The sequence below is a fragment of the Monodon monoceros genome, unplaced genomic scaffold, assembly GCF_005190385.1.
Source record: "Monodon monoceros isolate NGI ecotype Baffin Bay Population unplaced genomic scaffold, NGI_Narwhal_1 Super_Scaffold_20, whole genome shotgun sequence".
Taxonomy (NCBI): domain Eukaryota; kingdom Metazoa; phylum Chordata; class Mammalia; order Artiodactyla; family Monodontidae; genus Monodon; species Monodon monoceros.
The window spans coordinates 19,579,826-19,594,826 of NW_021703777.1; the positions used below are offsets into that span (position 1 = coordinate 19,579,826).

Here is a 15,001-nt window from a genome sequence, read left to right on the forward strand (position 1 = left end):
TAATACTGACATCAATGTTTCCAAGTTGCCATAACAGTTACAGCTATGGACTATGGAGAAAATCTGAGTCTAAATTATGACCAAAGTACTCTAAAAATTTCAGAAATTAGAAGGAATAAAAACTTAATTATTTCCTTCTACTGATATGACACACAGGTTCAATTTTAACATACTATTTCTTTTCTACTATTTTTTTATTAATGTGTCTGCATCAAATAAATGGATTGCTGGCTTACTTTGAACTCAATGAGACATCTAGGTTGACTGAAATAATTTTAGAAGTTATATTGGTGTAAAATTTCTTGTAAAAGGTTGAAGTTATTCATTCATTTAACAAATATTTCCTGAATACCTACTATATGCTAGACACTATGCTAGTTACAGGAATAAAGAAGGTGACTGAGATAAACCCAGTCCCTAACCTCACAACAGATATCACAGACTAGTACAGGGTTCAGATTTTTTTAAAATAGTAATTACAGTATGGCTCAGTAAGTGCTAGGGTAGGATCCATGAATGTGAAGAAGACAGAATAACTAACCTACCCTAAAGGAATGGGATTGTCCAAGGATTCCTGGAGAAAACAACATCTAAGATGAGATGTGAAGAAAAAAGGAGAAATAAAGTTGGAGAAATATGAGGGGTAAGGGTAGGTACTGCAGGGCCTTAAATACCAGGCAAGAAGTTTAGATTTTATTCTAACAGTAATTAGAAGCCATTTGAAGATGGTGAAATGATCAGATTCACGTACTTGGGATATAAATCTGGCAGCAATGTGAAAGATAGGACACGGGGCAGCACGGAATGCCGTGGGCAGCATAACGCCAGGCACAAACAGAATGCAAGATCTGTATCTAATTAAATCTCACAACAATCCCATAAAGTAGATAAAATGATCCCCCCTACACTAAAGAGAACACTGGAATTTAGAGATATTAAGTAAGCAGTATTTAAGCTATTGTGACACGACTTAGGCGCGTTTGAAATGGGAAGTAGAGATAGAGAGGACTCAAGAATAACATCCCGTTTTTCAGCTTAGTCAGCGGAGTGGATGGTGACACTGATCAACGAGACTGACAAGACAGGATTACAGTAAGTCCTCTACATACGAACCTTCAAGTTGCGAACTTTCCAAGATGCGAAAGTGCATTCGCATGTCCAATCACATAAGTTAGTTCAGGTGTCTGGCGTACATTGTCACGTGCGTGCATCCTCTACAAGTGGTTGTGCTTTTGTGTACTTTACTGTACAGGACTGTATAGAGTGCAGTAGTACAGTATCCTTATTTCAAGCCCAGGATGTCCAGAAGCAAGCATAAAAGCAGCAGTGATGTAGCTGGTACTGCTAAGAAGCGCCAAGCGATGACGATGGAAACAAAAGTAAAAATAATTGAAAGAGTGGAGCGAGGCTACAAGATGGTAGATGTTGCGCGTTCTAATAACACTGAACTCCCTGCTGTGCAACACAAGGAGCTTACTAATGAAGACCTGACGGAATTGGAGGCCCAGAGAAAGGACAAAGAGAGATGAGAGGAAGAAGTAACTTAAGAACTGAAGAGATTCACAACACGGGAAATGGGAAGGGGATTTTCTTTATTTGAGGAGGCACTGTTAGTTTTTGAGGCACAGGACCCAAACTTAGAATGGTGCACAAGGGTTGCAGCAGCCGTTCAAAATGCAACCCAGTGCTACTGTGTCATCAATGACGAGAAAAAAAGAGCTACTACCCAGACATCACTGGATCGCTTTTTCAAGAGGGTAGATAGAATTGAATCCAGCAAGGAACCAGAACCTGTGGCCTCAGTGTCAGGCGTGAGTGAAATTGCAGCTTGCCCTCCGTCTCCTGTTGCTGACGATCCTTCAGCTCTACCATCTCCCACCTCCTCTCTCTCCTCCAGTCAGTAACTCTTCTTGCCTGTTCACTGGATGCCAGCCCCTGATGCCAGCTGTGGCACTGGACTACTGTATTTTTCAAGGTACTGTAAGATTAAAAATGTTTTCTTTATTTTGTGTGTTTGTTGGTTTTTTTACATATTATTTGTGTGAAAAGTATACTATATAGCCGATTGTGTTACTTGGGTACCTAGGCTAACTCTATTGGACTTACGAACAAATTGGACTTACAAACGTGCTCCTGGAATAGTACTCATTTGTATGTAGGGGACTTACTGTACCAGAAGGTGTTGATGGAGAAAGGATGGAGTTGATGAGTTCCATTTGGGACAGGTTTAGACCTGCTGAGTTGGAGAGGGGAGAGAGTTAGACATCAGTCGGCAACCAGGATGTGCATGGCTAACCCTCAGGAGAGAAATGTGAACTAAGCCAACCTAAGCAGAAAGCCCCCACAGACAGGTGATAACTGCAGCCAGAGGAGCGACTGAGGTTGCACAGAGAGAGTGTGCAAAATCAAAAGGAAGAGTGCTTAGGATAGAACCCCAAGGAACACCGATATTTAAAGGATGAGCAAAAGACACTGAAATTGAAAAGAAGCAGCCAGAGAGGTAAGAAAACCAAACCAAAGTAGACACAGCTGTGGGCAAGGAGAGGATGTGTGTCAAGTAGGATGTGTTCAACACTGTCGAAATTAACACAGAGGTAAAGCCTGAGAATCTCTCATTGTATTTAGCAATAAGAAGGTCTGGGTGACGTCCTATAGAGCAATTTTAAGGAAGTATTGGGGACAGAGCCATACCGCAATGTGCTGAGGAGTGTCTGGAAGGTGAGAAAATGGAATAGACTTCATACATGTCCACCACCCAGTTATATAAAGAAAGTAAGGCACGAAGACCATGGGATATTCAGGGAATTCATAGCACAGGGGCCACGCTAAGGCAGCACATGCCTAAAACCAGCACAATGGAGAAGAACTGAGGATTCAAAATCGGCACCTCTGTTCTCCCAGTCAAATTTGGGCACCTGGTGACTTCTGCCAAAGACTTCTTTGTGCCTCAGTTTCTGGGGAAACTGCTATGTCCCAATTCTCTCACACAACACTGTTTGGAGTATCAAATGTCAATGATCAGGAAATAACATTGCAAGGTTGAAAAATAGCTTGTGAAGAAATTAATAACCTTGTTTTAGAGCTAGACCTCACTATTGCAGAGACAGCTCCAGCAGGAAAAATAGTAATAATAATTTTTTTTTCTTGTTTTCCTGAAACAAAAGAAATCTCAGCAGAAAATACCTTCCTGCTTTCAATGATTGTACTGTTCCCAGTGGCTTCAGGAAACTAGCATCAGTTCTACTCTGACACCGAGGCACTTGGATGACATATGAGGCACTAAGATTTTTGAAAAAAAAACCAGCCCCTCCGTGGGCAGATACTCTTCGGTATATGTGGAGCAACAGTGGAGAGACAGCCTGGGTTTTGAAGTCTAGTCACTCTGGACTGGAATCCTCACTCTGCCACTTCTGAGCTATGACTCTGAGGGAGGTATTCAACCTCCCTGAGACTGGGTTTCCTCATGGGAATACCTAGAGTACTCACCCTGTGAGATTAAGAGGCTTAATGGGATGGTATATAAGAAGGTACTGAGCACAATGCCTGGCACACGGTAAGTACTCCATAAATGTTAACTATCACTACTATTAGGATAGGACCTGCTCCCTCTGCTGGAGTGAAGGTCCTACCTGAACATTTACTTAAATGGCATTCACCCCAAGATTAGGGACAGAGCCAGTGTCTAGACTTTCTCAAAAGATGTGTAGGTAAAGTAACCAAAGAATATACATGAATTCTGAGATCCCTGCTCCTAAAGAAAACTGCAGAGCATCATGATTTGATATTCAAACTCAAGTACCTGGTATCATCAGTAGGGTGCATCCCTTAACAGAAGGGTCCATGTGTTTTCTAGCATATGTGTTCAATATTCATTTAAAGCAGGATCTGTTACCCAACTCAGAATCGTCTTACTGATTTTACCTCTCTCGTTTGAAGTTTGGACTAACTTCTCTTTCCCTGTCCCTGCAGAGACACGTCCCTGACTTATCATAGTCAGACCAAAGTGGCTCCTGTCCTCTTACCTGCTTCCCAACTAATAAGGTCACAGCTGAATGTGGAGGACCCTGGGTTCTTTTGGCCTGCAAAACCCATACAGAGGTCCTGAGGTAAATCTAAATTTAAAAGCACAATTACAGGGCTTCCCTGGTGGCGCAGTGGTTGAGAGTCCGCCTGCCGATGCAGGGGACACGGGTTCGTGCCCCGGTCCGGGAAGATCCCACATGCCGCAGAGCGGCTGGGCCCGTGAGCCATGGCCGCTGAGCCTGCGCGTCCGGAGCCTGTGCTCCGCAACGGGAGAGGCCACAACAGTGAGAGGCCCACGTACCACAAAAAAAAAAAAAAAAAAAAAAAGCACAATTACATCAATTTCTACAAGTATAATATGGGTTTCCAATCATTCCCATTTCAGTATTGATGTAAAATTTGGACAAAAATAATAAAACAAAGCCAACTCCTAAATATAGCCTCAGAAGTCCTCTGGGAGGACCTAAGGTTTACACTTTCAGGAGTTCACATTTTTCAGGAGTTTATTACTAGTGTTTAATGAAGGGGAAGAAGAGACAAATGGTAAAAGCCTTTCTCAAGATGAGTCACCACTGAAACTAACACTGAAACCAAAGTCACTGGACTGATGTATTTCTCACTGAACTTTTTATTTCATTAATCCTTGCTGTCTTTTTATAGCCTTGCTTTCCTCAAAGTTGAGTAACCCTAAGGTGCTCAGGCCTCCAGTGAAAGACAATTTTGTTAAGGGTAGTTAACTATTGTTAAGCTATATCAACTAATACAGCATTATAATATAATAACTATGCATTGAGCCTACAGTTTGAGCCAGGCATGATGCTAAGTATTTTACATGCATTGTCTTGCTTGTTATTATTTTTTTAAGTAATACAGGTAATGGGAAAAAACAGATTATTTGTTTGAGTTACTACATGTAATACACATAGCAGTAAATATAGAAGTGCCTAAAATACAGTGATACTCAGTAATTATTATTATTGTTCTTATATTTTCGTTCACAACCATCCTATGAGTAAGGTTCATTTTTTCAATTCGAAGATGTGAAAACTGAGGATTAAAGAGGCTAAGTCATTTGCCTGTGATTCCCAGCTAATAAGTGATTAGAATTTCAGCCCAGGTCTGTTTAAACCCCAAGGACAAATTGTTAACCATTATGTTGTATTCCTACTACAGTTAGAGACCTAAGAAGCCCATTGAATATACCAATGACAAGTGTATTATTTTTGAATAGGTTCAAAAATAGAACTAAAACAGAACTAAAGTCTTAGAGGCCTTATCAATGCTCACTTGGTTTTTTTATTTCTCCAACTATTTAGTTAAGTATAAAAAAAGTCAAGGTATTAAATATTTGGACTTCAAAGGCATAATACTACTTTTCAGGTTAACACCTTTGATCTAGATTCACAGATTTTTGTTTTTGTTCTCCTTAAGCTTCAGGCCAAGAAAAACAACAGAGGACTTTTGGAAGGAGACAGAAACCAAACTAAACAAGGCTCCATTCTGAAGATTTTCTATGTTCCCACATCCCATCATCACAAAGGTAATTCAGTGATAGTTTCATTTCTTTATAAAATAAACCTCAAGGCTCGGCAAACCCATTTGGCTCCTGAAACAGACAACTGGGAATAGTTTGAGAATAAATTAATTAGTTTCAATTACAAACAGGAATCCTACCATCATCTGAAGTTGGAAATGGGAACACTCTCTGAAAACTACAAGTTTCTTAGGTTGTCTAGAGTTTAGTAACATTCTTTTTTTTTTAAATAAATTGCATTGTAAATGATCCTAATATTAACTGTGTGCACTTAGTAATATGGACAGTCGCTTGAGGACATGCCACTGTGAATCCAAATAACTGGCAAACTCTTGTTACCAATCACATCAGGCTACCCTCATTAGGGGGTTGCTTTTCTTTTCCCTGAGGAATGCCATTCCTTCTCAACTTCAGGCCTGTTTTCCAGGCCTATTTATATTCCTATTTTCCTCCCCCGACCTCTACTACCACCAAAAGAAATTTAACATAGAGGTTTCAAATGTATATTGAATTTAAAGAAAAAACTCTTAAACTGCAGTCATAGTTGAGAAGCAATGGGTTTTTATGATGGGGAAAAGAAGTTCCTGACCATCAACATCTCCCAATGTGGGCATCACCTGGAAACAGAGAGCTGGTGTGAACCATGGAAAGCACAGAAGCTGAAAATCTCCCACCCAGCTACTCTACTTTGAATATCTCTAGAGAGAAATAAAGATCTATCTCAATGAAGGGGAAAAGTTTACCACTCCCTCTCCTGGTAACTGTGTGAGAGCTCAAACTCCCATCTAGCAGCAATGAGATTCTAAGAGTTAGTAATTCTGTTAGAGTTAGTACCTCTGTTAGGGTTAGTAATTCTGTTAAAGTAATCTGCTCACCTACTCTTCCCTCATTGCTTCAACTCATTCCCTAGCACCGACGCACAGTCCTCTTTCTCCAGTGTTGTGCAGTCAGCAATGCAGCTGCTTCACAGGCATGAAAAAGGAGGACTTACAGGATTAAGAGGAACAAACTATTATGTATAAAATAAGCTACAAGGATGTATTGTACAACACAGTAAATACAGCCAATATTTTATAATAACTATAAATAGAGTATCATCTTTAAAAGTTGTGAATCACTGTATTGTACACCTGTAACTTATATAATACTGCACATCAACTATACGTCAATTAAAAAAGAAAAAAGAGGGGCTTCCCTGGTGGCGCAGTGGTTGAGAGTCCGCCTGCCGATGCAGCGGACACGGGTTCGTGCCCCGGTCCGGGAGGATCCCACATGCTGCGGATCGGCTGGGCCCGTGAGCCATGGCCGCTGAGCCTGCGCGTCCGGAGCCTGTGCTCCGCAACGGGAGAGGCCACAACAGTGAGAGGCCCGCATACCGCAAAAAAAAAAAAAAGAAAAGAAAAAAGATAATTAACATGTTAAAAAAAAAAAGGATTATCTGCCACAGAGAAGATGGCAGAATTTTTTTTTAAAAAAAGGAGGACTTACATTCTAAACTGCCTGAAGAGAGAGTGAATTCATTGGCAGAATCCTTCTAGAGTAAAAGTGAGAACAGGGCTGAAAAATTTAACACTAGACATGGATGTTTCTCCCATTACCTGCAGTCTATCCATAGAAGAAAGAAGAAGCTGATTAATATGCCTTTCTCCAGGAAAACTTCTGAAACTCAGAATTAGGAAAACTATTGTTGCCAAAATATTTTCTCCAAGAAAAATTCATTATATAAGAAAGAATTAAAGAAATTTTCATTCTATAAAAGAGAATTCATGTAACCCACAAGAAAATTCCTCTTGTGATTAATAGCACAGACACATTTGGCACAAGCAGATGTTCATCCAGTATTTTAAAAACCAAAACAAACAAGCAAAATCCTCCAAAAGGAGAATTGACTGACTTGTAACTCCTCCACAAGGTGTTTCCCAGAAGCCTCCCACAGAACATGGCTCCCAAAAGTATTTGTTTGGCAATTAATCGCACACAGCCTAGTGATACGTCTTGTAATATTTCTTTCAGTGATTACTTAACTACTGAAGTTTTGCCTTGCATACTTTTCACAAGTTTCCACCTTCTTTCTTTTTTTTTTTTTTTTGCCGTACGCGGGCCTCTCACTGTTGTGGCCTCTCCCGTTGCGGAGCACAGGCTCCGGACGCGCAGGCTCAGCGGCCATGGCTCACGGGCCCAGCCGCTCCGCGGCATGTGGGATCTTCCCGGACCGGGGCACAAACCGGCGTCCCCTGCATCGGCAGGCGGACTCCCAACCACTGCGCCACCAGGGAAGCCCTCCACCTTATTTCTTAATTAGACTATAAGCTCTCTGAGGGCAAGGACCTGTTATGATCATAGTAGTTTCTGTAGTCTTAATACTGTTCCCTTAACATGACTAAGCAATGGAGCTACATAAGCGACTGATGGTTTGTAACTTCTACTCATAGATCAAAATCTGAGATTAACAGTTGCCCTGGCTAGGGAGAGTATGGTTTTCTAAACTATAATTCAAAAAATCCACTATAGGATTTAGGACTGCCTGAGGTTTTACCACTTACTGTGTGATTTTGGTCGAGTACTTAATCTCTCAGCATCACATATTTCTCATGTGTAAAATTAAGTTAATAATGGTACCTGTATCACAGGATTGTTGTGATTTTGAAATGCGTTAATACAGATAAAGTGGTTAAGAGTTATGTCGCACAGGAAAAAACCAATAAATCCTAGATATAATTATTTATGTTATGTACAAAAGGGTCTATGTGACTCCTAGGGTAGTGGGTAAAGATGCAAGTTTGGGAGTTAGAGATGGAAAGAATGAAGGCTATTTTCTCATACGGATCCCAATCATCCCTGGCACGAAAGCAAACTAAGCTCTTGACATCACAGTCAAATGAATTATGAGTGTCTCTCATTTTCCTAAGACCTCCTGGAAACAATGATCACACTGTACACAGTCAACTTAAATGAGAGTGATATAATATATCAAAATAGATCCACTGTCTTGAAGGAAAAGCCACCAGAGACCTAAACACAACCTGGCCCTTCGGTCCGGCCCTTCCTGCCAGTTTCTCACCTGAACAAGCAGGTTGGAAGGCATTCCTAGAAGATTTACCCCCTTATTTCTCAGAATATAAAGAAAAAAAAAAAAGAGGGAGAGAGATGCTCTTTCTCCCCTCCATCCATGATCAGTGCTTCCCAGAACCTCCCTCATCTAATGCACCGTTAACCTCCAACCCAAGAAAAAGTACACTAAGCAACAACAAGATATGCATACAACATGTATGTAATGACCACACACATACACCCCTTCTGTTTGCTACAGACTGCTAGCCTGGCCATCCATTGAAATAAGCCAAGAGTTACCTCACTGCCTCTCCCTCTGGCATCCTTGGGCCATAAACTAATGAAAGGAAAGATCTAACAATAGTTAAATGACTGATTGCTACAGGCAAAAGACTGAATTAGAAAATATCTACCTTTGGGGCTTTTGCCTACTCTTCAGTCACGGCTGCTCTTCCAGAAGAAGGCAGAGCTTTTGTGTACCTCCTGACAGCCTCCAGGATCAAGCAATCATTACATCTCCTACAAACCACTGCAGTTTCCTCCTCAGCTCCTGTCTGGACCCACTCCGACACATTCCACACTCTCATGCAGATGAATTTTCCAAAAACACAAGCCTGATCCCATTCCACTGTCTCTGAAATTCTTTAATCAGACATGTCGTTCTATCGTGCATTATAGTTACGCGTGCACATGTCATACGTCTACCTATTAACTGTAAAGTCATGTGAGGGCTCAAACTGCCTTACTCATATTAAACCATCTTCACTCATTCATTCAAAAAAAAATATAATGAATACATGTTATGTACCAGGCACTACACTAGCCCCTAGAGAGATGAGCCAGATCAGTCCCTTCAGTCTGTTCAAAATTGTATTGGGTGTGTGTGTTGGGGTCGAGGAGAAGCTATATAAACAGAAATTTATAATACGTATAAAATGATGTCCATATTATAATTGCAATATATAATATGTTATGATTCCATAGGCACCAATTAATATAGGGTCACATAAAAAGGGGCTCCTACTAAACCCCTGAGCAGGCTAAGAAAGGCTTCTCGGAAGAAGTAATGTCTAAACTGATACCTAAAACATAAGCACACATATATGGCGAACCAGGAACTACCGGCAGTCCATGAAGACTGGAATAATAGCAAAGGATAAAGCTTGAGAAATATATAGGAACCAGATCATAAAAAGGCTTAAGCCACATTAAAGTGTTTAAAGTTTATCTTGAAGGCATTTAATTGTTTTAATAAAATGAGTAATATGATTAGATTTGTAATTTTAAGGGACCACTCTAATCAGAGTATAGTAGTTATTTGAAATATTTGTTGAACACATGAATAGCTAAATGTCGTTAGCATAATAAAAAATTTCAAGAATTCAAAAAGACAGCAAATCAGTGGTGGTTGTGATGCCCCAGAAAGGTTTCATGGAGTTTAGCTGGGTTTTTTAAAATTTAAGATTTTGATAGGGCAATTCAAGGAAAAAAAGGACATTGCAGCTGGAAACAGGAAGGGTGCAAGGAAGATGATGAGGTAGAAAAGTGGTTGAGTAGAAGTATAAGTGATTTCATAGAAGAATGAATAATTTAATTTAGTGAGTGCTAGGTCTGGGCAGGCAGGTTAACGTCTCAGGGTCAACCTTGCGGTGCAGAGCCTCAGATGCCAGGCTTCAGATTTAGACTTCACCAGTCAAGAGACAGTTCATGGAGGAGATCTGAAAGAAGAGAGGCATACTCCAAGTATTGCTTTAGGAAGATTGAAGGTGAATTGAAAGGGATTTAAAAACAAAGTTCAGGCAACCTGTGAAAGAAAAGAAGAAGATGCGCTGCAGGATACGTATCAAATGAAAAAATAAAGTTAGGAGAGAGAAGCAAAAGTCTAAGGTGGAGTGATGGTGGGAAACAAAGGTTGCCTCACAGGCCAACCTGCCACACCCACGGCCACATCTCCATCAGGCCCACTAGGCCCCCTCAGGAGACTGAGTTATTTAAATGGAGCCATTTCCTGCAGCTTAGTGTGGTCATTTAGAGGTGAGGTGTTCTGAAGGAGAAATTATGAGAAAAGACCACTTGGAGAATGAGAAAGGAACATCTGAACAAACAAAAGGTGGCACTGAGCCCACTCTTAAATCCCCTAAATTAATCACCCAGGGTATTCACTCAGCTGGGGCTTCCCTTTGTATTTTAGAAACTCCCTGAGATACAGCAGACTTACACTCAGTCATGGGCCCCAGAGACCCCTTTAGATAAAAGAACTCCCTCCTCTCACTTGTTTGGGTTGCTTCTTCTACCTGCTCTTTGTACCCTCAGAAACCATAAGAAGCCAAACAGTAAACTCAATTATTCTATCGTTTCCAGTTTGAACTCAGGTCACTTTGATATCCCAAAGCAACAAGTTCTTTTAATAGTACTTAAGGACACTGAAAAAATACTAGAAGACCTTCCAAAATTGTCTCAATTTTTAGTACAGTAGTCCTATTACATGGGAAAAGCTGACCTAAGCCCTCATCCAAAGGAACAATGTCATCTGTAAACAGATCTCATAGAAGATTCAATAAATCCCTGGCCCAAAGAAATTAATTCTATCTTTTCAACCTTCTGCAAAGTCAGAAAATCAAGCTTTTCACATATATTATTATTCTACTTTGCTGCAGGTAAGGAAACTAAAATTGCATTCTTTAAGGTATGGAGATATTAACAGCCCTAAATTTTCCTCCAAACTGGATGACTTCCTACTGGAGCAGAAATAAATGTCAGCAAATTAATAGATTCTTCTGGAATGGCATTTCATTCGACACCATTTAACTGATGATTGGTGTTTTCATTAGGACTTTTTAGAACATCCAACAGATGTTCGCTAGGTCTGATTAAGTGATAAATTTTCCACGGCTTCCCTTTATTTCCAAACTATGGGCTTCTTCCCATCTCTTTTTGATGCCCACAGAGGCCATAATGAGGGTCGTTAAATATGCAAACAGAAGAGTGAGAAACAAGGTGTCAACATACTTATAATTTACCTGTTGAGGTGTCCTACTTACTCATAAACTGGGACTCATACTGCTAATAAACTTAAGCAATTTTCTTAAATTATTTAGGTATATTTTCTGGTGTCTTTGCCAAGGCGTGGCTCAGCGGTCTATTGTCCCTTTATAATTCATCAACACCTCCAGACATTGCGTGGCTCAGCGGTCTTTTGTTCCTTTATAATTCATCAACACCTCCAGACATTGCAACATAAGGAGATAATTTAAGTCAAAACAATGTGTGGGCTACAGATACGCAGCTGCAAGTCAAGTCCCCAAGCTTCTTTCCAAGCACATGACCGCCCCTACTCCTACCTAGAAATGCTTTAGTCAGGTCAGCTGTTTCCCCCACTTGAAGAGACTGCAGCTCGACAGAAAATACTTAGGAAGTTGTTTGCTTTAGTTTCTAAAATATCAGTATAACATAGGGTCATTTCAGTTTTTCCAATGTATCATTTTTTAGACATTGAACCAACTGTAATGCCATGCCAGAACTGGATCTATAGTTTACTAAAGAACATGCATAAGAGGACCACAAAACCCTTCTAGATCAAAGGGAGGCCACTTTGATCCCTCATGGCATCAGAGCCTTATATTTCTTGAATATTGCATGTTTTAAATGAGGTAAGGTATTTCTAACAAAAAGAATGCCAAACTATAATGTTATTAGCAAGGAATTTATCTGATTAAAGTTTCCCTAACTGTAATCTAAGGTCAAATACATCGGGAAATGCTAGATTTCCAAGAGTGGAGTATAGTATGCAGCATTTCCCAAGCATCTTGGACCACAAAAACTTTTTGTAACACAAACTAGTATCACGCAGAAGTGACAAACAATACAGAAAATACTGAACACTGCCATTCATCATCAGTTGTCACTGGAACCAGAGCAGAAGGAAAAACAAAATCAAAGCACCGAGTAAACAGAGTGTTTAAAAGTAGAGAGAAGTTCGGGGGAGGATGCCAAAAGCACACTTCGCTTACTTCACAATTTTAAGAAATAATCATAGAATATTTATGACGGAAATAACGAAGAATCTATAATATCATCCTTTTTGCAGTTTACTAGCAGGTATGGTCTTAATTGCTCCTAGGTAACTCATGGTGACCCTTAAATTTTAGGAATTACCAAATGCCTGTATAATACTGTGAGTATGTTTGTTCGTTTTTGAATGAATGAATGAAAATTCAAATCAAACCCTTGACCTGACAGATGACTAAAAGCTATGGCTTCAAACCCAGTTCGACCCACCGACTGGATGCTTGATCTTGGCCTCAGGGCCCCCCTCGGCCTCCCTATCTCTATACAGTAGGCCCTTCAGACCCAAATGCCTCGGGTAACGTACAACAGAAAGACACAACTACATTACATCTCGACAGCAGTCGTTACCCACCGAGCTACTGTTAACGAGGGTGGCCTGTGAGCCACTGTCTCTGCCGGGAAGACTTCAGGACGCCATTCCTATCTAAAACGCATCTCCTAAGATGCTTCCCGCTCTCGACTACTTCATAAACTTTTGCATAAAACCTTATAACCACAAGCGTCTGAGGACTCAGTTCATCGGGCGTAAAACTGCAATTTCTGGCTCCCTCGTCACCGCCAGCACTTTAACCCCGGCCAGAGAGCCAGGTCTAGTGAAAAGCAGGACCCGCCTCACACTGGAGAAACGCAACGAAATTCTTTCTCCAGCACTTTTCCCCATTAAACAGCGTTCCTGGGCAAATGGACGTCTCCGGAAACCCCGGCGGGGAAGGGCGGCCGGGCCCGCGCCCTACCTGGTTGAAGTGCAGCTGCCCGGGCTCGGGGTCGCCCTCCACAGGGGCGGCTCCCAGCTGCTCCAACAAGCGCCCGAGCTGCGCCGCCGACAGGCTCAGGTTCGCGCCGAACACGCTCAGCACATCCTCGCTGAAGGCGAGCGCGGGCCCCGCCGCCTCCCCTCCGAGGCCGGCGGCCGCCAGGAGCAAGAGCCCAGCCACCGCCCGGCCCGGGGCCATCCTGGCCGGGGTTGCCCCTCGCGGGCCTGAAACGGACTGGAGCGCACAGGGAAGCGCCGGGCGCACCCGAGTCGGTGCCCAAGGGCGCGGGTCAGGCGTCGGCGCCGGTCCGAGTCAGCGGTGGCGCGGAGCGCCCTTGGTCCTCCGCCGCCTTCGAAAGAGCAGCAGCCCGCGACCTGCCGGGCATTGAAGTGGCGGTGCCGCTGGGGGTGGGGAGCGATAGACAGAGCGGGCCCCCGGGCCTCCTGGAGAGCCTGAGATAAAGAGGACAAAGGGGGACAGAGATAAAGGCCACCCGGCTACCGCCGGCCGTCCCCGGGAGCACTGCGAGGCCGGAGCCCTCGAACGCCCGGCCGGGCATGGGGCCAACTGCCCCGGAGCCGGGTTCGCAAACGTCCCAGGATTAGCGTGCAGTGTGATGACACATGCTCTTTCCGGATAGAAAGCCCTACACCGCGCCACTTCTTAGGAAGAACTAAAAGTACATGGGCTGTAGAACCCCACCTCCTCTTCTTTCTTTCTGCTTAATTCCCTCACAGCAAACTTAGAAGGGGTGAGACGTGTAGCCCCCAGGAAGCTGCAGGAAATGGCCCCTCCGGTGTCCTGGGGTTTGAGTGTCTAAACGGGACCCTCCCTCTCCCAGATCTCTTCTCTGCAATGGCAAGCTAGTAGGTTAGCTAGCCTGCTAAGCTCTCACCTCGTCTGTTTGTTTCTCCGCCTGTTTATGTCCACGTGAGTCAGTCTCTCTCTCTCTCTCTCTCTAACACTATCCCAGAAAAGTCCGCTGTGAAACTCCGAGATCCTGCCCTGCGCTCTTTACTGATAACTGGAGGCCCTGTCCCCGCCTCCCTGCAGCACGTGGTGACACATTCCCCGGCCTGAACTCCCGCGCACGTCCACGCCGGGGCGCACAGCCTCTGGCCGTCCCTCCTGGCTGCCGTGGCGCACTCCCACCCTCGGCAGAGCCAGCTCCCCGCCGTCCCCCCTGGGGGTTACCTGAACGCCACCTCCTGGTCCGTATTCCTAGCCTCCTTTCTGGTCTCGACGGTCTCTTTGTTAGTTTGTTGAAACCAACTTCCTGGAATAGAGTCTGGAACCCTTTGCATTGTCTAAGAGATTAGCAGGAATTGGTTTTTTGTCTTACTTAACATCAGGAGAATAAGGAAACCAAATCTGTAGCGGTGGTGGCGAGCTCTCTGAGCCGGCACTGCTCAAGCCGGCCCTTCCTGACGCCGCAAGGGATATCCGCAGATCAGAATGAATGTTTGTTCAGATGAGGGTTCAAGAAAAGCTGACTTAGGTGTGAGGTCAACAAGCTTGTGCAAAGTGAATGCGGTGTTTGAGGGCAAAGGTTGTGTCTAGTGGCTACAAC

General features: G+C 43.0%; 1 protein-coding gene across 5 annotated transcripts in view; it reads right to left on the reverse strand.

Annotated features, from left to right (window-relative positions):
* The window catches only part of SLC39A8 (solute carrier family 39 member 8), a 77,342-nt gene extending 62,634 nt beyond the window's left edge, over positions 1–14,708 (reverse strand). For 3 of the 5 annotated variants that reach the window (XR_003795652.1, XR_003795651.1, XM_029236039.1), the window contains exon 1: positions 13,411–13,724. Coding sequence is in view for 3 of the 5 variants with exons in the window: in XM_029236039.1 (XP_029091872.1) it covers positions 13,411–13,629 (219 nt within the window). In the remaining 2 variants the exon portion in view is untranslated. Of the gene's footprint in view, positions 1–13,410; positions 13,884–14,326; positions 14,492–14,625 lie in introns of those variants that run through there. The other 2 variants (XM_029236038.1, XM_029236037.1) reach the window with 2 other exon arrangements.
* Positions 14,709–15,001: the final 293 nt, after the last annotated feature.